Source organism: Aphelocoma coerulescens, chromosome 15 (assembly GCF_041296385.1).
Source record: "Aphelocoma coerulescens isolate FSJ_1873_10779 chromosome 15, UR_Acoe_1.0, whole genome shotgun sequence".
In the NCBI taxonomy this organism is placed as follows: domain Eukaryota; kingdom Metazoa; phylum Chordata; class Aves; order Passeriformes; family Corvidae; genus Aphelocoma; species Aphelocoma coerulescens.
This window is the reverse complement of record NC_091029.1, coordinates 4,039,313-4,061,384: the sequence shown is the minus strand read 5'-3', so window position 1 is coordinate 4,061,384 and position 22,072 is coordinate 4,039,313. Positions and strand designations below refer to the sequence as shown.

The 22,072-nt window shown below is 45.7% G+C and overlaps 1 protein-coding gene across 4 annotated transcripts in view; it reads left to right on the top strand.

The window, feature by feature from the left end:
• Positions 1 to 4,842: 4,842 nt before the first annotated feature.
• Positions 4,843 to 22,072, top strand: part of HECTD4 (HECT domain E3 ubiquitin protein ligase 4) — a 67,030-nt gene continuing 49,800 nt past the window's right edge. For all 4 annotated transcript variants that reach the window (XM_069031302.1, XM_069031299.1, XM_069031300.1 and 1 more), the window contains exons 1-7: positions 4,843 to 5,264; positions 14,505 to 15,022; positions 17,738 to 17,827; positions 18,174 to 18,304; positions 19,382 to 19,490; positions 20,165 to 20,303; positions 21,522 to 21,692. In XM_069031302.1, the coding sequence (XP_068887403.1) occupies positions 5,094 to 5,264; positions 14,505 to 15,022; positions 17,738 to 17,827; positions 18,174 to 18,304; positions 19,382 to 19,490; positions 20,165 to 20,303; positions 21,522 to 21,692 (1,329 nt within the window). In that variant the 5' untranslated portion in view covers positions 4,843 to 5,093. The remainder of the gene's footprint in view (positions 5,265 to 14,504; positions 15,023 to 17,737; positions 17,828 to 18,173; positions 18,305 to 19,381; positions 19,491 to 20,164; positions 20,304 to 21,521; positions 21,693 to 22,072) is intronic.

The window sequence follows — 22,072 nt, the reverse complement described above, 5'->3', positions numbered from 1 at the left end:
CTGTGGCTGCCCCATCCCTGGAAGCATTCAAGGCCAGGTTGGACTGGGTTTGGAGCAGCCTGGGATAGTGGGAGGTGTCCCTGCCCATGGCAGGGGGTGGGATGGGATGCGCTTTAAGGTCTCTTCCAACCCAAACCATTCTGGGATTCCCTGATTCTGTGACTGCAGATGGAGTCTCCACTGAGATGGGCCAGGTGTGGGTCACAGCACTGCATTGAGTTGTCTCAGAGAAAACATTCCACCATCTTTATTATGATTCCATAATTTACATGTTTCCTGCCCAATTAAGTAAGGCCATGTTTGCAAGGTAGTGATTCATACTCTTGTTTCCTATAACTCTTATTCATTTTAATAAAAATATCTTTCTATTTGTTCTTCCTCCCTCAAGCCCACCTTGCAATCTTGCTCTTCTAAAAGAGAAAAATGTGAATATTTCCCTTTGCAATTAAAATAAATTTCTGAGGTTTGGAATTATTTTATTTCAAGGTCTGGTTTCTTCCTTCTCCTCTGTCAAACACTGATTTTTTTCTCCACTTCAGTCCTTTCTAAGTGTTACTTGGAGAAACTGTATTTTTTAATCCCAGATAATATGCCAAGAAATGCCAGTATTGCTTGGGTAGTGGCCTTATTAATGATGGCATTTGGGCTCCCTAAATAACAAGTACCAGGCAGAGGAGCCAGGATTCAGGGTCTGCAAATCTGCTTAGTGCAGACCACATAAAAATAGCAACTTGTTTTTCTTTTTCACACATTTCTTAGTGCCACAGTGGTCACTGAAACTGGAAGTGTCATTTCTAAATGAACAGGAAGATGCACAGCAAAGCCTTGGGATGAAAAGAGTGCTCCCCACACATTATAGCTGTTTATGTAAAATTAAACTGAAGGGTGAGACAATGTTGCTTTAAATGCCTTTACGTAACGGGCAAATTCCAAGAAAGAATAGGGAATTTCCATTCCCAGCTCACAGGAGTTAATTTTTGCCCACAGACCACGAGCATCTTCTGCTAAATCTCAGTATCTGTGATGTCCAGAGAAGCACAGGGACACAGGAGACCTGCACAGGAAGGAGCTGACCCCAAAATCCTGCCACCAGAGGTAGAGGTAACCACAGCAGCTCAAAGAATGCTCAACATCTGCCCAAAAACAATGGAAAAAAATGCAAAATAATGGAAGCAAAAGAGTGGTTTTCTGCAGGAGCCTATTTACAAGTTGAGGGTTTTATTCCTTCAGCTTGACGATTTGTGTCACAATGTTATTCTGGTCTATTTTTTAAGTCTTCCCATAAAGTAGACCAAGACTTCTTTGTAGTTGCTGCTGTACCCCTCTGACTGCACATTGAAGCTGCAGTGGCTGACATTTGCTGGTGACAGGCAGAACACAAATATTATATTTTTTTCATTACATTACACAACATCTTCTGCAGCAGATGCCAGGCAAACTGCATGGAGTTTGCTGCATCCAGTACAGCCCTAGGACTGAAAATTCCATGTAGGAAGCTATATCAGCATTCCATTAATTCCTGAATGGCAGGCACTTCAAATAATTTAGGAAATCATATTTACCAGTGATTATCTTATTTACCTGCAGTGAGGCAGGACAGGGCACATTTCTCACTTTTATTCCATTGCATTCATTCAATAACTGCTTTTTAACTTTGAATTGTCAACTCAATAGAATCCAGAAGAACTCCAAATAAGCAAATCAATAACTATAAAATGGTGAATATCCCTTCTGCTCAGCTTGGGAAGTCTTCACACAGATATGGCTAAAAGGAGGATTTCCAAAACACCTGCACAATGTGCAGCTCAGAGCCAAGGGAGCTGTTTCCACTGGGGGCAGCTCACCTTACTTCCCACAGAAACCCACATGGATTAGGATCCTTCCTGGGAGAAACTGTCAAAGGAAAAAGCACAGGCTCTGCCAGGGAATAATGTGGCCACACACCTCATTCAGTGCCTCACCTGCTGGGGAAGTTTCCAGAGCTTTGCTCGCCTCTCCTGGCTCTGAATCAGCTCCTCATTCCAATAAAAGGCCTTGGCTTGCATCCCAAGGCAGTGGATTGAATCCACAGCCATATCAAACACGGATTCTCCATGTGGGAGCTACTGTGGCAGCCACATTCCTCTGGGATAAATCAGTCCAGGAGGCCTTGGAAAGAGCACGGGAAAGCTGCAGACAAAGAATTCTCGGCCTGGGGTTACCCAGCCTGTGAAGCAGCCCTTTAGAGAACAGGTACATCCAAACCTCTGGAAAACACTGCAAACCCCTTCTGCTGATGTCCTTCACACTGCTTGTGAAGGGAACATCCCTTCTGACTCCCAGCTCTGCCGTTTGTGTTGATTTTGTGGAAGATCCTCAACTAGCACCATGATAGTAGTACCACAAGATCTAAAGATGGAATTTATTTTCTTTTGGTGGCATGTTACTCCCACTAAAATGCACACACGCTTTGTGTTTCTCTCCCTCTATTCCCTCTGTCACGTGTGAATGAATGAAAACAATGCAAAACTCCCACTCTGGTAACAAAACAATAACACCCGTGGCTGTCTCCCCATGAAATGTTGTGACTAATCCAACCCCAGCAGCTTTTCCTTTGCTCCAAGGAACCTTCAGGAGCCTGGCTTATCTCCCCTGCCAGCACTCAGCTGCCACGTCCCACCTGCCATAAAATCTTCCAATCTCAGCATTCCCTCTCTTCTGAGTCCTCCCAGGGCTCAGGGAGGATCAGGGTCCGTCTGCAGCCGTTGTTCTCTCTGTCACGTCTTGACCAAAAATAACAGATGCCTGTGAAGCTTCTCCCTCATAAAAACCTTTGATAGCAGCTCTGCACACTCTCCCTGCTCAAAAATTACTGCAGCACAGAGGCAAATAATATCTGTTTCTAGAATAAAACCAAGCTTGGAGACTCTTCTACTCTCTAACACGTGAATAGCAGGGATGTCCCACCAAACAGTGCACAGAGCTATCACACAGATCTCTAAATTACTGCTTGTGTGAACTTACCTGAACCCTGTGTCAACTGAACTGGCCTCAAAAACAAGCTACACAATGGTGTGAATGCTCACACTGCTGAATCAGTGCTACAAAAGGGCTTTGAGTGGGTCCTGTGTTGAGTGGTCACCCATTACATGGAAAAAACTGCTTCTTCTCAACCAGATTTAATAGGATATAAAGCACTGGCGGTAGATCTCGCTTTACTCCAGCTCTGAATAGGCTTTTCCTGCAATAGCACAGCACATTTGTTATAATGCACTAATATGTTAAATAATTTAATCGGATCAAACAGGTAAATAAATGCGTAGAGCTCCATCTCTGTTCAGTTGTGAACAGTCACTGTTCCATGGAAAGCAGACACTTGCAATGGGAATCCCACAGCAATTACCCACTAAAACTATTTAACATTTATCACCACGTCTCTCTCATTAACATGATTTGTCTCAGCGGCATGTCCTTTGCTGAACATCCAGGTACAGCTGCCTGTGACACTGGCTCAGGGCGAGGTCTGAGGGAACTGAGGGTGGAATTAGACTGAGAAGGAAGGATCAATTTCCTCTGGATCCCCTTTTTTCCCACCCATACTGAGGTGTTGCAACCCTTTTGCTTTACACCCTCTGGAATGCTCGGCACACAGATAAATCCAGAGGAATGGATTTTAAGGGACATACCTGCTCGCTCATGAGTCCTTTGGGAAAAGCTCCCAGAGAGGTGACAGGATTCCTGCAAGGAGGTGACGGAGGGGGACAAGGGGACGGGAGAAAGGGAAATCATTCTGTGAGGAGACAGAGAAAACAAGGGTGAGCAGAGGTGCAGGAGAGGAGAAACAACCATGTGAGGAACGTGAGGGACCAAGAGGGATCAGCCCTGGAAGGACACGGGGAGTTTCAGAGGGGCTTACGTCAAGCCAAGAGGGTTGAGAGGGAAACTGAGGGGAACGGCACTGAGGGAGCAGCTCTCGGTCCGGGCAAATGGTGGCGGGAGGTGAAGGGCTGAGGGAGCGGCCATTGCGTGAGGGCGAGACCCCGGGGCAGCGCTGAGGGGAGCAATCCCTGGGGGATGAGGCGAGGGGCTGAGGGGAGCGCCCCGCGGCGCGGGTGAGACACTGAGGGGAGAACCCCGGTACGGGTGATCCGCTCCCCCCGATGAGGGTGAGACACTGAGGGGAGAACCCCGGTACGGGTGATCCGCTCCCCCCGATGAGGGTGAGACACTGAGGGGAGAACCCCGGTACGGGTGATCCGCTCCCCCCGACGAGGGTGAGACACTGAGGGGAGAACCCCGGTACGGGTGATCCGCTCCCCCCGACGAGGGTGAGACACTGAGGGGAGAACCCCGGTACGGGTGATCCGCTCCCCCCGATGAGGGTGAGACACTGAGGGGAGAACCCCGGTACGGGTGATCCGCTCCCCCCGATGAGGGTGAGGCGCTGAGGGGAGCGCTCCCGGTACGGGTGAGACACTGAGGGGAAAACACCCGGTACGGGTGATCCGCTCCCCCCGATGAGGGTGAGGCGCTGAGGGGAGCGTTCCCGGTGCGGGTGCGGCGTGCTGTCCCCGGTGCAGGTGACCCGCTCTTCCCGGTGCGGTTGATACGCTCCCCGCGGTGCGGCTGATCCGCTGTGGCCGGTGCGGGTGAAGCGCTGCCGGGGGCACACGCGATGCGGTTCAGCCGCTGCCGGGAGCGCCGCCGGTGCGGGCGGAGCGGCGGGAGCGGCCCCGGGGGCGGAGCTCCGGCATTGAGGGCGTGTCCCGGCGCCCGGGGCGGGGCCCCGCGGGCTGGGAGGGGGCCGGGTGTATTGTTCCTCGCGCGGTGCATGCCGGGCCCGCCTCAGCCCCCAACATGGCGTCGCGCTGTCAGCGGTGTGTGTGAGGCGGGCGCGGGACGCGGGGCTGCGGGCGGGCACGGCGGCTCCCGGAGCTCCCCGGAGCGCCGCCGCCGCGGTGGCAACGCGCCGCTCCTCGCTGCTGCCCGCCGCGCCCCGGCTGTCCGGCGCCCAGGCCGCTGGGGACGCGCCTGCCCCCGCCCTGCCCCCGCCATGGGCGGGTAGCGGGACCCGCCTCGCCTCAGCCCTGCGGAGCCCCCCCGCTCTCCGCGCCATGGGGTCCCCGGCGGGCGCCTCGGCGGCCGCGGCCACCGACTCGGCGCAGTGGCTGTCGGTGAAGGAGGAGACCATCTTCCTGCACGACGGGCTGATCCGGGTCACCGACCTGGCCGAGCTGCCCAGCGAGATCATTGGGGTGGCCGAGCCCGGCGACACCGAGCTGGAGGTGAGGCGGCCCCCCGAGCTGAGGGGAGGGACGGGGCAGGCCAGGGGGTGAGGGGGTGGATGCCCTCGGGAGAGGGGCACGGTGGCAGCAGAGGCCTGAGGCGAGGAGGACGGGGGGATGGGAGATGGGGGTGCAGGGAGGATGACTAGGGGAGGATGGGGGGTCGGGATGGAGGATGCTGGATGCGGATGCAGGGTGAGGGATCTGGAGTACGGAGCCAGCCGGTGTCGAGGCGTTCTGCTTGTCTTGAGTCAATCTGATTTATTTCAGATAATAATGAAAGTGGAGCTGGGCAGGAGGGTGGTGAGGTGTTGATGTAAATGGAGGGTGAAGTATTGGGGCGTCCTCCTTGTTTTGGATCCATAAGGTTTAGAAATCAGAGCCGCACTCACAGATTTCAGTGTGGCCTTTGGCCCGTTTATTTTTATGGAAGATTTTGTATCTTCTTGCTGTTACTTTTGGACGGTTTGTAATTCATCAGCCTTACAACGAGATGCTCAGGGCTGCCCGGGTGTTTTAGTCAGCTGTTGACAGTGATCATTATTACGGAGCCGGGAGGGCAGCCCAGATTTCCATCCCAGCTTTTTACCTTCCCAAAACTGCCCGTGGTGTTGGCTGCAGGCAGGCGGTGCAGCTGTTTTATCTTAGGAGGAGCCGCTGAAGGACTGAATGTCACGGATTATAGGTTGCATCTATTTTGTAGACTGCATTTTTTTTTTTTCCCCCCTGTGTGCCTCCCTTCTCCTCTTTCACCCCGCCCTCCTCCCCAGCAATGTGGCTCGCAATGACACAGGGGCTTTGTCACCGGAGCTGAGCGGTGGGAGCGGACAGGGGACGGTCCAGCCGGAGCTTTATGTCCGGGCTGTGTTTGGTCCCAGGCGTTTTAGGCCAAAAAAAAACCCGCTTTTTAGTGAGGCTTTAGCTGCTGTCTGTGGTGTTGCTGAGAAGAACCCACGAGCAGTCCTGACAACATCATTGTTCATCGGGTCACGTGGAATCTTTATGGGGTTTGGGGAAACTTCCCCCAGCCTTATTTATCTAAGAAAAGATATATTTTGCTGAACGTGCGTTTTTTGTCCTGTGTGTTGGGACACTGGCATGGGAAAATCAGCTGCTCTCATGAAATGGATGTTGGCAAATATCACATGAACAGGAAAAGGGAGACTTTTAAGGTGCTGACTTATCTCTGCGTGTATAAACATGGAATGATTCTCCCTTGTGATCAGAGTTGCTCTGGCATTCAGTGCAGCTTGGATGCAAGAAAATATTTTGATTCCATGACATGGTTCTAGAAGCAGCATTGAGTCTAAAAACTGTGCTAGGAAAAAAACGTGCTCCCACAACATTTTTCATGTTATAGCATAGGAAAGGAGGATATCCTTTAAAAAACAAACAAGACCTTATTTTAAGATCTTGCCAGGCAGGCCAGAAGTGTGTTCCAGCCTGAAACTTGACACACAGCTTCACTTAACAAACACTTCAGCTCTGAAGAATTTTTTGTTAGTGTTAGGAATGTTCTAAAACTCCAATTGTTTGGGAGAGATAGGAATGGAATTGGTGCTACTGTGTCTACATTTATTATAATGAGTGTTTCAGCAATCCAGTGCCACTGATTCACAGCATTTTTCCTGCTCCAGAGATTCTTTTCCTGTTGTTCATGTTTGCAGTGCAAAACTTTAAAATAAATAATTAAATGAGACTTTTTGCTGTGGTGCTTATTTCTGATCAGTACTGATTTTGACTTATTTTGATCTTTATTCTTAAGTCACAGCTTATTCAAACCTTTTATTTCTGTCCACTAATAGAATTGATGATCACAAGTGATCAATTTATTTTTAAGCTACCTGCAAATTGGTTTAGAGTTTGGTGTTGAGGGGGGAGGGTTTAAAAAAAATGAAATTTCACATGGTGAAATGTAAAATATTTAGCTCATAACTTTTCTCTGCCTTTTTTTAATGCTGCTTTTATTTAAATAAGGGGCTACTTTGGTGATGTGGAATGGCCTTGAGGAGCCATTTTGTGGAAATAGGTGCACACATCTGATGGAAGCGTGGCCATGCAATCGACTGCTACACAAGAGCTCATTTACACTCTTTCTACTCCTACTTGCAGTGTAATAAATATCTTTGAAAATGGTCCAAACAGAAATCTCTTGGGATGTGCTATTGGCCAAGGGTAGGAGATGCTGCAGCTGCTGCTTTGATTAGGAAACTTCTTTAATTCACTTCTTTTGCTTCATCAGTGGTGGTCAGAAGCCTGGCTGAATTTCTGAGCTGAAGTGCTTAATTAAAAATGTATAATGTTTAATACGTTAATGGGTATTTTTTGGGTGGAGAAGTATCATTTTGGTCTGTTTTGCTTAAATATCCCTTTAATGAGCTTATTGGTGACTAATGTCAGTGTGTTTGGATGTGTTTCCTTTGTCCTTCTGTTCAAAGGTTCTGTCTATTTATAAAAAGAAAAGCAGAGGAAAAAATGTTTCAATGCTGGTGTTATGCCAAGAAAGGCTTATAAAAACTTACTATTTTGTTATTTTGACTCCCATGCAGCTTTGATTTTATCTTTTTGTATATTTGTATACAGATCTATTTGTACATATATATTTTACTGGTAGGTTAAAAGAGCCCTAACCTTCTCTTTCAACTTGTTCTAGGAGTATGTTTAGTTTTAGAGAGTGTGGAGGTTTTTGCTTTGTTTTTTATTTTTTTCTGTGATGATGTGTGCCAACTTCTTCGACTGTCTCAGCATATTTACAAAAAAATGAGTTTTGTTTTTTTTTAATTTGATAGAGTTTTGTAGTGATATGCATGAAACAGCCACTCCTGGTGTGGGTTTCCCACTAAAATCCTCTAGTCAGGAGAGACCTGGATTAGTCAGTGATTACAGAAGCCTTTGGACCCTTGTTTTAAACCCTTTCACACAGAGAAATCTTTCGAAGTGCAAAGTCTTCTCCTTCTTGGAGACAACCTTAGGTGACAGAGCTGGAGGTGTTGCCGTGACATTTTGGCTGGTCAGTGCTCACCCAGGAGGGACATTCAGTGGAGGAAGAGCTGTTCCTTAATGTGCCCCAGTGGGAACTGCAGCACTTCCAGAACCTTCCCAAGCACGCATCTTTCCTGGTGTCAGTTACCCCAGGAGCCTGGTCAGGGTTTGTCTGAAGGAGGGGAGGTCCCTTAAACCAGGGAGATCTGGTCTGGCACCTCTGCAGAGTCACCACAGAATCCAGGAATGGTTTGGGGTGGAAGGGACCTTAAAGATCATCCAGTTCCCCCTCCTGCCACAGGCAGGGACACCTTCCACTGGTTTTAACATGGAGCTGGAAGTGTGGCTCCTCCCTCAGTAGCTGTTGGGATCATGTGTGTGTATGTCTGTCCTCATCTGATGTTTGGACTCTCGTTAAGCTCTGCTCCTGTAGGACAGAGTGAGGTGCTGCTGGGCAGGTGTTGCTCTGCACTGAAAACAGTTACCTTTAATCAAGTGGAAGTTAAAGAAACAATAAAAATGAAATAACTAAAGAAAAAGTAGTGGCCTTTCCTCTTCCCCCCAGCATGGCCTGGGCTGGCCCTCCATGGAGAGGTTGAAGAGCTGAAGTCCGTGCTGTTTTCTCAGCATGTGCCAGTCCTGTGACTGACTTGTATTTGCCATAAAATGATTTAGACTGGAAGGTTTCTGCTAAACTTGGAAGTTTTCACCCATTTTCCTCCCGGCCCAGAGAAAACATTTTGTCACTTTCCCCTGATTGCTGAAGGAGAGAGCAGTTCCCTGCAATTATCTGGGTCAGTGCTTCCCAGACCTTTCTGCTTGTGACCTTACTGCCATCTACAAGCGTCACCTCTGTCAAGCTGAAAGTCCCAAATGCCACCATCAACAATTGACTCCTTCCTAAGTGGATGACCCCTCCTGGGGTTGTGACCTCTGACTTGGGAACTGCTGATCCAGGCGTGTGGCAGGCTTGAAACACCCTCATCCTGCCTGTGCATCCCCTTCCAGTGCTCCAGTATTCCTTTGTCAGGACCTGGCATTTATTAAACTCCTCTAATATGGACCCTGGGCCTCTGACTTCTGATTTTTGAAGTCTTATTTTAGTTAACCTTGTAGAGAAACATTAGGAAACTTCTCAAGGATGATTTTGCAAATCTGTTTCCCAAATATAGATCTTGTTACCAAATGCAGCTGATTAATTCAGTGATCTGAACTCTCAGATGTTTAAATTACAAAGATTTTTCTTTACCTTTTGCAGCCATTTTCACCTACTACTTGAATAAGAGCCAAAGAAATATTTTAATGAACAAATAAAGAAGCAACACTTTAGAGCATTTTATTTATTTACAGCTTGCTTTCACTCTGTAATTCATCTCCGATATGAAGTTTACTTGGGAAATTTGTAGGGTTACAAAAATGATTTGGGATAAAATTGTAAAAGCAGTGTCTTAGTGCTTATTTCTGAGCAGTGAGATTTCTAATGCTTTCACAAAAGAAAATAGTTCCTGGTTTTAGCTGAGTTGTTAAAAACCTGCACTGCCCCACACAGGAGGCTTTGGACAAGAAGATATGGTTAAAATTTCTTGGAGCAGAAAAAATTGGAACAACCTTGAAACTTGTAGTTTTTAACTGCAACACTAAAGCATGGTGTAAAGTGCAGCAGCTGCTAAGAACCTATAAAATTTCAGTAGCTAAAACATCAGGGAGAAAATGTTCACACATATTTATATATTTGACACGTGGTGTAGCAAGGAAAAGGCCGTAAAGAGAGGTTAGAAAAATGTTTTAGAAGAAATTAAGGTGGGTTTTGCAGCAAGGCAGCTTCATACTGGGTGTCCCAGAAAACGCCAAGAGCAGGAATGCTGTTCCCCAGCAGAGTGGGAGACAAGGAGTAAGGACACAGGGTTGTTCATGGAGCAGTTTCAGTTGGGATGTGTATTTCAATCTTCAGGGTACCTTTAAAGCTGTCACTTGTGCTCTTTCTCTTACAGAATAATCCATACTTTCTGTAATTCAGTCTTTTTACATTGTTTTATTGGTGTTTCTAGAGACAAAAGAGCCAAATAAGCAAGTGGTGCTGCCTCTCTGCTAACTCTGTACAAAAGGAACGACCTTATACCTGTAATGGGGTGGTAAAAGTAATAGAATTAAATTTTTTCATGCTGCTGTTAAAGATAGTTTGCAATTTTGAGGTTGTTTCTGATTTTCTGTCCGGTTTGTACCTCCTGTGAAATGGGAATAATTCATGTTTAATACTCAGGGGGGTGTTAGGGGTGTAACTGACCCTGATAAATGTTCCACCATCTTCATCTTCACATGTGAACTTCAGCCAGTTGAACTCTGGAGAAAAAGAATTAAATGTTATTGGGGATATTTAGAGGCTTCCCTTTCCAATACGCAACTTTCAGATAAAAACCTCCCTTGGTGCACAACGTCACCGCTCCTCAGTTCCATGTGTAGTAGAATGAAAACACACACACCCCACAGGCACCACTGCCAGCACCAGGGAGAGGACAAGGTGCAGGGATTGTAGCCAGAGGAAAAAGCTGCCTTCTAGTGACAGCTCACATTTAAATTTACTTAACAGTGTCATAAAACCTCAGGCTAAAACTCTTCACGTAGATTAGTGTGTGTTAATTGTACTAGGTCTGGTATTTACTATAAGCAGAAAAACCATGTTGCCCTAAAAATAGGGAATGTCAGCCACTCCTTTCTGGAGCAGAATTGGCAAAAACTCTGTTTAATGGGAAGAATTACCTGGGTAAGGTCACATAGTGGGATGCAAAAGGACAAATATTGGATACAGTGGGAAAGATGACACCTCCCCAGAGTTCTTCTAAAATTAGATACCTTTTGGGCTTCTCAATGTTGAAGAAGATGCTAAAGACCAATTAGAGTGATTGAACTTTGACTCTGCCATTTTCTCATTAAAATATTGACTAAAATTGATTTAAAAGATCAAACAAGGAACTAATGTGTAAAGATAAGATACTGTAAAATTAAAACAGTGGCAATTAAACTTTCTGCTAACACAGTTTTTAGTTCTATGTAAGTAGCTACTTGGCTACCTTGTTCCATGGCAAGGGGATGTGTTTGTTACATCCTCTTCATCCTCTTAGATTCTGTTCAGGCCTTGTTAGTCAGGAATGTTTGGGAAGTGATGGATCAGGGACTGGTTCAGTGAGGCTTGTGCTGGGCTGGGTTTGATGCCTGCCCCTGACACCTCCCCAAGTTCTGCACAAGGAAATATTGAGGCACCCCAAAAGGGTCCTGGGGATCAGTCCCAGGTCAGAGCTGAAGCTCAGGTGTAAATCCTGAAGCAGCAGGAAAGGGAATTTTACCTTTTATAAACACTGGTAGTTGTGTTGTCTGTATCAGAATTTGTGAAAGAACACGATGGGGGTTCTCTTGCGTTTTATTTTAACTTGTTTTGACTTCAGATGGTTGGAAGATGACAAACTTTGCCCGGAGATATGAGAACCCTGGCAGGGGCTGGGATTCCTGGGTGGAATCTTTAGTGTATCCAGAGGGAAGCACTGATGGATCTGGCAGGGACCAAGTGAAGCTCTGTCAGTGTTGGGGTGGAAAGGGCTGTGTTGGCTCCCAGGGAGAGCCAGAGCAGTTCTCTGGGATGTATCCAAACCCTGGAAGCTCCCGGGGTGTTTGTCCCAGCCTCACTGGGAACATTTGGTCTTGAAGCTCCTTTTTGGAGGTAGGGCTGAGTATTGACCTCTAGTAAAAAGGCTTTTGAGGAAAATAACCTTTAATTTCATTTGCTGAAGTGTCCTGTGGAGCAGATGACCCCACACCTTTCTTCTAATATCCTCTTATTTTCTGGAAGTGCAAATGCCTGCTTAGACCTTCAGATGATGTTGAATAATTAAGGGTTTTTTTCCACTGGTTCCATAAGCTGTGTGTGAAAATCAGATGATATAAACTGCATTATCAAAAGTCTCTAAGTCCCATTTTGGAATGATCTTGTAAAAGTGTTGAAGCTAATGTACTTCCTGTATCATTTACCCAAATTAGTGCTCATTTCCCTTATGAAAGACCAAAGCAAAACACTCATACCAATCCCAGACAGACCATCCACGCTTTTAAAGCAAATTGGGAACTGTGAGATCAGGGAGAAACTAAAACTTCAGCAGGAAAACGCTTTTCATCAGCAAAACTGCACATATTTGACACCGACTCGTCCTGATTGCTACAAGACAGACTCAGAGCTGTAGAGCCATATCAAAGGCAAAAAAAAAATTCACTTTCCTGTTAAACTGTGGGATTTGAGGAGCAAGACATGCAACACCAAGTACATCACAGCTTGTCTTTTGTGGTGATGTCTTTTTTATTGACAAAGACCACAGACCTGTTTTCTTCAGCATTTAACTCTCAAAATGCAAACATTAATTCTCTTTTTCCTCCATTTCTGCAGCTTGTTGTCACTTAGTGGAAAATCCATCCAGTTTAGTTCAAGAAAACCAAAAGCCAACTGTTGTAGAAAGTGATTCCATCTATAACAGGAAACAAACTTATTTTTGAGACAGCAGAACACACAACAGGAGGTGGTTATTTTAAATGTGTAATATGTGGTTTAGGAATTAATATTCCTAATCTCTTGGAGAAATTAATTAAAGGAGGTTTATTAGGTATGAGGAGCTCAATATAACAGCCATTCAAGTATAATTACGATGTGAATTCCTTTTGAGTGAACTTTTCCTGGCTCTAGTGGTAAATGTCCTACTGCAAAGCTGTTTCCCTGCCTTTAGTCAGGGGCTGTGTGGCACTGGCAGATGTGATTTGTCCTGCAGCATTTTAACAAGCTGTTCAGGAGTCTGCAATTAGCCAGAAACATTCATTTCATGATCTCTATGACTGCTGCCTGCAATTAAAAAACCCCACAAAACAAACAACCCTGGATGCCATTACCTGTGGCAGCTTTGTCTCTCACATTGCCCTTCCCACATCTATATTTATTAAATGAGAGAAGGACAGTTTTACAGAATAAAGATGGGCCAGAGATTATGTTTGGGGGTGGATGAGATGAGGCACTTTGGAACGTGGCCAGAAGCCCTTTGGACACTGGATCCAGAGTATCAGAAAATGCTTGGCTCATGGCTTTCCTTGAGCCTGCCACAGCTTAAGTGACTTTGCTGATCTCCACTGTTGTTGTTTGCTGGAGGGAGAAAAGTTGTCTGTAAATTACTTAAAATTCTGAGTTTTCCAGTCCCAGGCTGGGTACTAAACCATAAATGCGTTTTGTCTCATGGTTTACTTGTTTTCCCTTGCTCCAGCTTGGTCTCCAGTTTTATTTAGAAGTGCCAAAAAAGCCTCTTTCTTCTGTCTGAAATGATGAGGAGGAGACTTTTAGGTTTTTCAGCTATGGCAGCAACTGGAAGTATTTTGAGAAAGGTGTAGCTAAGTGCAAGATGATAAATTGAGGAGGGGAAAAAAGCAGGGGAGGGAGAGAGTGTAACAGAGCTCTTGGTGAATTGGAGAGAACTGCTTGGTTTGTTTGTTTATTTGAAGAGCTCCAAAACTAGAACAAGCACGTTCTTATTACACAATATTAGTGACCCATTAGTTTTCATAGAAGGGCTCTAAACCCCTGGGACCCTCCAACCTCGCAGTTCTTTTGAAGTTTTTAGCAAAATTGCCTCGATTACAGAAAAAAGCTCCAGAGGAGGGGAGTGTTTATTTTCCAAGCTACTCTTTTGAGTGTGTGTTTTTCTTTACAATCTGTGTTATTGTTGTTGGTTATTGAAAGTTTAAAAAGCCCCCTCAGCAACCCTCGAGCCTGGGTTTGATGAGGATGCTGACTCAGCAATAACAGGCTCACAGAATCCCACAATAGTGGGGTGGGAAGGGACCTCTGGAGATCGCCCAGTCCAACCCTCTGCCAAGGCAGGGTCACCTGGAGCAGGTGACACAGGGACATGTCCTGAGAGGGACACTCCACACCCTCCCTGGGCAGCTGTCCCAGAGCTCTGCCATGCTCCATGGATAGAGGTTCTTCCTCATGCCGAGGTGGAATTCCATGTGCTTTACTTTATGGCCATCACTCCTCCTCCCGAGATGGGCACAACACCACTTGCCTGTTCTTTGGCCTCCAGTGTCGCTTTATTCATTCCCAGAAATTAAAAATAATATCCCTCCATCTGTTGTAGAGAACAGCTGATCTAAAAAATCACACCACAGCCATATGGGATTTTTTTTTCCCCCCCCCCTTAAAACCTCTATAAATACCCACTTTTCCCTTTCCAGATCCTGACCTTCGAGACCAAGAACCCGACGGAGCTGGCGGAGCGCCTGCGCTCCGTGTGCGGGAACCAGAGCAATGCGTACGCCCGGCTCCTGGAATACCGGCTCAACGCCCTGCGCGGCCTCTGGAACGCCCAGCGCCAGCTGGCCCTGGAGGAGCAGCACGACCGCGAGAGCTCCGGGGATGAGGAGGCCCTGGCCCTGCTCAAGCGCCAGGGGTTGTTACAGCAGCCGGAGCAGGCTCCGTTCACCTCCCGCATGGGGCTGCTGCTGGTGTTCCCGCTGATCCAGTCCCAGAGCAGAACGGACCCTTCCCTGTGTAACATCACTGCTGAGGTGCTGCTGAATTGCCTTCGGGACTGCCAGCCCCTGAGCCTGACCAAGGAACCGGCCGACTGCCTCAATGGGATTGAATCCCTGCTCTGCTCCTGGCTCGAGGACACGGCGCCCTCTGGCCAGCACATCCCCTACAAGCAGAAGGAAAATGCTGCTGCTGCTCTGGTTGCCTTGGCTTGTGCAAGGTAAGGGAGCTGTGCTGAAATAACAGAGAATTGTGGGATTGTTGAGGCTGGATGTAATGCCCTGGAATACTTAAATTCAGAGGTTAAACTGTGGTTCCTTTGGTTTGGCATAAGGAGAAATCCCAACCAGATGTTCTCAAGAGGTCACAAGTACACAAAAGTTTACTGGCAAAATAGAGAGAATTAAGGAACTTTGGCAAAGTCCAGCCCTTATTCACCATTAACCATATCCCCAAACTCCACATCCATGGTTTTTGAACCCTTCCAGGATGGTGACTCCAGCACCCCTGGGCAGTGCTGTGGTTGATGTTGGTAGCCTGTTTCCATTGCAACAAATAAAAAATGATGTGACTGCACTGGTGATATTTATTTTTAGCTTGCACCAGCCTTTCTCTTTCTGATATTTAAATATTGGGTTGGAAAGGGTGAAACTGCTAAGCATTTCTTTTTTGCATGTGTTTAGCATATGCAAAAGCAGAAGGATCTGGGTTAGCAATGCCTCGTGTGCATATTGCTGCTTCTACTGCAGTGAGCTGCTCTAGGAATGGTTCCAAATGTGTTTATCAAGGAGAAAAGTTGTCTCTTTTTCCCTTTGTCCTCCCCCTTTGTGCACCTTTAGTTGGCTGGAGAAGGTGGAACTGCCAGGTTTCAGGGCAATTCCTTTCAGATTTGATTTCAGTGTTGTCTCTCAAATGTCTGGAGGTATTTTTTCATTTTGTTGCCAGTGAAGAGTTCAACCCTTGTCCTGCATGGGTTTGGCATCAGGTGATGGAGGACAGATTTGCCAAAATTGCTTTTAAAACCTACTTTTTGTAGAGGATGGGGCTTGGGGAGAGGGGGAAGAAATACAAATCCTCAGCAAAGCCCCATGGATGTGGCTTGAAAGTCACAAGGAGCCTTTTGGAAATGTTGGCTTGAATGTTTCTTCCGGTCTCAGCCTTGTCTGTGACATTTAACTCTGATTTAAGGTGTTGGGAGTTCCCAGGATATGGCACGATTTGCTTTAGGAAAAGATTTATTCAAATGAAACCCACTTAATTTCTAGCACACTTGTTTTAATGAAGTCAATGAGAAATTTATGGTATGTGGCAAATTATTCTGTCCTGACAACTGCCTTATCTGAAAGGCAATGTACTTGAACATAGCTCAGAGAAATTGGATTTGATAAACACAATCTCATTTCTTTTTTTCCTAGATGTCAATTTGCAGGAAATATGGGATGTTCTGTTGCAGCTGAGCTAAATTTCAAGTAGAGCTTTTGAACTTCAGGTTGATGTTTTATTTTCTTTGCAAGTCTGTCTTGCATTGCTTAGAGTTGAAATATCCCATTGTGCTTTGTTCACCTCTGAAAGCCTCACACTTTTCCTTTAAATATCTAAGTCATATGTTGAAGAAAAAGCCTTCAAAATGAGACCATTATTGACATTCCTGGTTGCAATCTTGGGTGCTTCTTATTGCTAAAAATAAGACAACAGGGTAAATATTGCTTTAAATAATTAATTGAGGTGCTTTAATGTGTTTAGTGTCAATTTTCTCCAGGCTGAGGTTTATCGGTGAAAGGAAAGAGCTGAAGATGTCACTGGGGAAAACAGGGATTGGGGTGTGGAGGAGGAAAGTTTGGGAGCTGACTGACCACATGTGACAGCAAAAGGTTGGATTCAGCAGAGTGCAGGGCAAGGATCTCTGCAGCTGATCACTCCGTTTTATGAAGAAATCAGTTCATAACTGACCTAAGACACAGCCAAATTCTCCTACTTCGCTGGGCTGTAATGCCTGGGCAGATTTTTGAAGATGTCTGGATCTTCCAAATTTGGGGTTGTGAGGGGACACCTCATCTCAATCCACAACTTCCTCAGGAGGGGCAGTGCAGGGGCAGCTCTGATCTCTGGGAGCAGGGACAGGACACAGGGAACGGCTGGAGCTGTGTCAGGGCAGGGTTAGGTTGGATATCAGGAAAAGGTTCTCCCCCAGAGGCTGCTGGGCACTGCCCAGGCTCTCCAGGGAATGGGCACGGCCCCGAGGCTGCCAGAGCTCCAGGAGTGTTTGGACAGCACTCTCAGGGATGCCCAGGTGGGATTGTTGGGGTGTCTGTGCAGGGCCAGGGGTTGGATGATGATCCTTGTGGTCCCTTCCAACCTGGGATATTCCACGATTCTGTGAAAAACAATCAGAATCTTGATAAGAAATGGATGAGTCTGGTCTTTCCTATTTGAGTCAGGAGAGGCATCTCTAGGTGGGAGTGCAGCAGCCCTTGCTCACACTTGGGCTCAGCCCAGGAAGATCCACAGGTTGCACTGGAGACCTAAATGTGATTAATCAGCTCCGAGGCATCCTGAAAGAGCTGCCTCAGGAGCAGTGTTGAGATGTTTTATCAGGTGCCTGGATTGCTTTTATGAACCTGTTGTTGATGACCCAGCCTGTGGCTGCTGCTCTCCCTTCCTGCCTGGGGCTTCAGCCTCTTCTAAAAAAAGGTGGTGGGATTTAGGCCAGAGGTTCCCCAGCATTCTGCCTCTCTGTCCCTCTCTCTTCCTCCTTCCCCTTCCTCCCCAAAGAATGAACATCCTCCAGGAAAGAGATGGCAATTAGAAAAGAAGCTGATGACATATCTTGGCTGTTCTCTTGTTGTGGTTCTGGGTGTTCTCCATGGCTGCTGTTGTGTGTGTTCAGTCTGGCTTCAATAGACATCTTTAATTCATGTTTTTCTTGTCCTTTTAGAGGGTCGCTGAAAACCTTTGTTCATACAGTGCATCTATTACAGAAACAGACTGAGCTGGGGTCCCTGCCTGTGGCTGATGTTCTCTACAGGTTTGTAGTGATTTTTCTCCTTATAAACTTTTCCAGCAGCTCTGAAAATGTGTTAAGTCCATGCAGTGAGGAATGTCTTTAGAAGTGATTAAAAGTTATTGGAAGCTTTAGGAAAGACCGAGATTTAGTCATGTGCAGAAGACATTAGAAAATCAAATCTAAAAGCATTGATTGGGATTTGGGTGTTGCATTTTTCTTTTTTCATTAAATACTGGTGATTCCTTTAAGTGGCTTATGAACTCTGACAGAATAAGTACTTCAAATATGGCTTTGTCTTAACTTTTAATTTAGCTCATTTTTGCTACCACTATTCTTTATGGAATTTTATTTTATTTTCTGCTTAAAGGTTGTTGCTTTTGGAGGGAGGCCCTGGATCCCCCTCCTGCCTGCTTGGAGGGAAGCACATCGTGTCCTGGGGCTTTGAGGACATGTTACCTGCCCCTGATGCCAACACTGGTGCCAGCAGTGAAAATAAAGGTGAATTATTTCATCCCTGTCACTGTTAGCAGGGGAGGACAGGATGCTTTTAGTGCTGATAATTGTTTAAAGATGAATGTAAAGCTTTAGTGTTGGGGCTCAGAAAATGTTGCTTTTTGGTTGCTGAAGAGCAGCTGCTGGTTTAAGCTGGGAGGTTATAGGAAACAATCCAAAGCAGTTGATCCAGTGACCCTTCCCGACTCCAGTGGGAATTTTTCAGAGGGGTCAGACAGAGTTTGGATATTATCCCCTTGTTAGGCCCTCAGTGAGTAAAATCACTGCCCCATGCAGTATCCCTGTATTCAATAGCCAGCTATCAGTGGCACAGCAAGTTTATTTTTAGAAGTACAAGTTCATTGGTTTTTTTCCCCTCTTCCCTACTCTGCTTTTGTTTCTACCCTGTTGGTTTTGAAGTTCTTTTTTTAATGCTTTCTTTTGTATTTCTTTCTCTGAATTCATTCTCAGTTTTTACTGCTTTGTTTGCTTACTAATTTTGCAATAAATAAGAGTTCACGTGGTTTTAGAAATACTAGTTCAAGCTTTGATGACATTTAATGCAATCCATAGGAATTTAAAAATCTGAATTGGAGACATCTCTTTTTAGGTGGTTAGGCAAGAGAGTGAGTGGATTTTTTCCTTCCCCAGCTGAGTGTCCAGATCCTGTGAACTTCAACAGATTGACTGGACTTGTGTGTCCCATCTTGATTATTAATAATTACTGCTGTGTTTCAAATACATTTTGTCTTAATTGAAGTGTTCAGAGGTGGAAGGATCTGCTGAGAAGCTTTGGCAGAAATGTGATCAAGGCTCAGTGTTAGATTCTTCTTCCCTCTCACACTGTGTGAGACCATCTGGGCACCTCTAAGGCTTGAAGGAGATGTGAAGAAACCACTGGGTCTCTTGGGCTGTGCCTCTGTCACAGCAGCTCTTAGAGGACCAAATAATAAATTCAGTGTTAAAAAGGGTTGGTAGTCACCTGCCATGAGCGTGTGCTGGTTTCCATAGGGTGTAACACCCAGGGAGAATTCCCAGCTGGAATGTTACAGAGGTCTCTGTCTGTCCTTGCTCCTGCTCCAGATGCAGACCTAGGCCGGTGCCTTGCAGCTGATGGGCTCTACTTGTACACGACCAATTCCGTGGGCAGAGGGATAAGCAAACTGGGATCAGGACTGCATGGAACTCTGAGGTGAGGGACACTTCAGTATTGGCCGTTCTGCAGAGCTGCTTAAACCCAAAAGGTCCTGTTTTGGGAAAAACCTCTCAGGTGTTGGGAGTAGCAAGACTGGAGCCGTGTGGAGTTTGGAAGGAGATGATCCCTAAGGTCCCTCCCAGCCCAAACCAGTCTGTGATTCCGTGATATTGTGAATTTTCATTAAATGCTATTTTAATGTGTTGGTTTTCTCATCTGAAATTCTTCTTGAGTGTGTTTTGTCTAAAATTAAAGAACAATTGAGGTTGGAAGGGACCTCTGGAGGCCATTAGTTCAGCCTCCGCAGTAGCAGAATTTTAGATTCAATTTTATTTTTTAATGTTTAGTAAGTTGGTTGATTCTTTGCTGAGAGGGATATAGTGCAGACCAGTTCTATGACTTTTTATTTATAGCTGAGTTTGTGAGTGTTTGTTTGCTAATTATGTCATTCATTAAGTAATTAGTGCAGCTGTGACTCACTGTACCTCCTTGCTTCTTCGTGACTTGAAAGCCTCGAGGCTTTTTACCCTTAAAGCCTTTCACAACAAAAATTGCTGACTTGAATGTAAGTTCAGTCAAAGTTCAACGCTGTGGTTGTGAGTTATTTGAAAAAACCCAAAGAAATGGGGCAGGGTTGAAGGAATTTGAATATCCTGGTGGGTTTTTTCCAGGGGTTTTGTGTACTGCCGGAATGAGGAGCTGGAGACGGGCTGGGTGGCTTTTGGCAACGGCAAACTCCTCCATCGGCCCGTGTCCTTTGATAGCAAACCTCACTACCTGTTCCAGCTCGTGGATCAACATACCCTGCAGGTAAAGGGGCCAGGGTTCTGGGACAGGAACAAAACAGGCTGAATGAATCACACACGTTTTAGCTTTAATTAGTTTTATCCTTGAAGTTTCTTACTTTGTGAAACTGCATTTTTCTAACCCCGCCTTGAAGTGATTGTGTGGTGAATGTGTAAGTTATGGTAGAGATGTTACTGTTTCAGTGTGTCTTTTATAGATACATATGTATTTATCTATAATTACTCTGTTCTATGTTATGGGGTCCTGATAGAGCTTGTTCAGCCTGAAGGAGACTGAGGGGAGACTTCATCCCAATCTACAACTTCTTCCCAAGGGGCAGCTCCAATCTCTGGGAGCAGGGACAGGACCCAGGGAACGGCTGGAGCTGTGTCAGGGGAGGTTTAGGTTGGATCTCAGGGAAAGATTTTTGCCCCAGAGGGTGCTGGGCACTGCCCAGGCTCCCCAGGGAATGGGCATGACCCTGAGGCTGCCAGAGCTCCAGGAGCGTTTGGACAGCGCTGCCAGGGATGCCCAGGGTGGGGTTGTTGGGGTGTCTGTGCAGGGCCAGAGTTAACTTAAGATCCATGTGAGTCCCTTCCCACTCAGGACATTCCATAATTCCAGTGTGGTCACATCTTAAGCAATCAAACAATAGCAAAAAGGACTTTGATTTAAATCAAGAACGTGTTCTTCCTGAACAGCTTTGTTCTTCCACTGTCCCAAAATTCAGGTGGTGTTTCAGATCTGGCTGTGATTTGTAGATAAACAACTGTAGCCCTTTGTAAAACTGGGGTAGTTTGTTTACTTTGGGGTTTTTCCTGCTGTGGTTTTAAGGATGGATATTCACATTTATGTCCAGTGTGTTTCCTGAAACTGAGAATGTTTAGATTCCCCTTTTCTTCTCAACTTTCAAGCAATGTTTGAGAGAAGTTGCTGAAAGTAGGTGGCTCAAAAGGATGTGTGTTTTCCTTGTGGGACTGTGGGTTTGTTCTCCATCATTAGAGAGGAGATGATAGTTTTATTTTTAGATAGGTTAAATTGGAGATATATGAGCTGGTTTGGATATTTGGCAAATATCGTAGAATAGCTGTTGGTAATAAATCAATGTAATGCTACTGCTAAGTCCAATATTAAGCCTCTTCTGCACTAACTGCATTTGATCTTTATTTATTTTTCATACTGTTCATACTTCTAAGGCCAAACTGCAAAATCAGACCCGTTAAGATGCTCTCTGTCTCATAGGTATGTCAGATAATCCCAATGCCAGTAAATCACTTCCCAGTTGGCAGCACTATGACCACCGTACATCTTTCTTCAGATGGCACCTTTTTCTACTGGATTTGGTCTCCTGCAAGCCTCAACGAAAAAACCCCCAAAGGCCACTCTGTCTTTATGGATATTTTTGAAATTATAGTAAGCAAATCATGTGTTTCCTATGCCTGATGTTGGTAGCATAACCCAGTTTAATTAATAATGAGCATTTTCTAATTGAGATACTAGGTTTGGATATTTATGGGTGTGATCTGAATGGATTTATGTGAAATAACTGAACAGAACAGAAGGTGAACTGTCCAATTCCATCTCCAGAGGATTATTATATTTAGCAATATGAATTATCTTGTAGCATAAAATGTATTTCTTAATGTCTGTACTTCTGCTCAGCGGAGGAGGATGGAGTGGGATGGTGGAGCTGGAATTGGGAGGCTGTAGTAGTACAACTCATGGAAAATCCCTAGCGCTCTAAATCACATCTTCATTAAGAGATTCATCCTGCAGTAAAACATCCCCTGAAC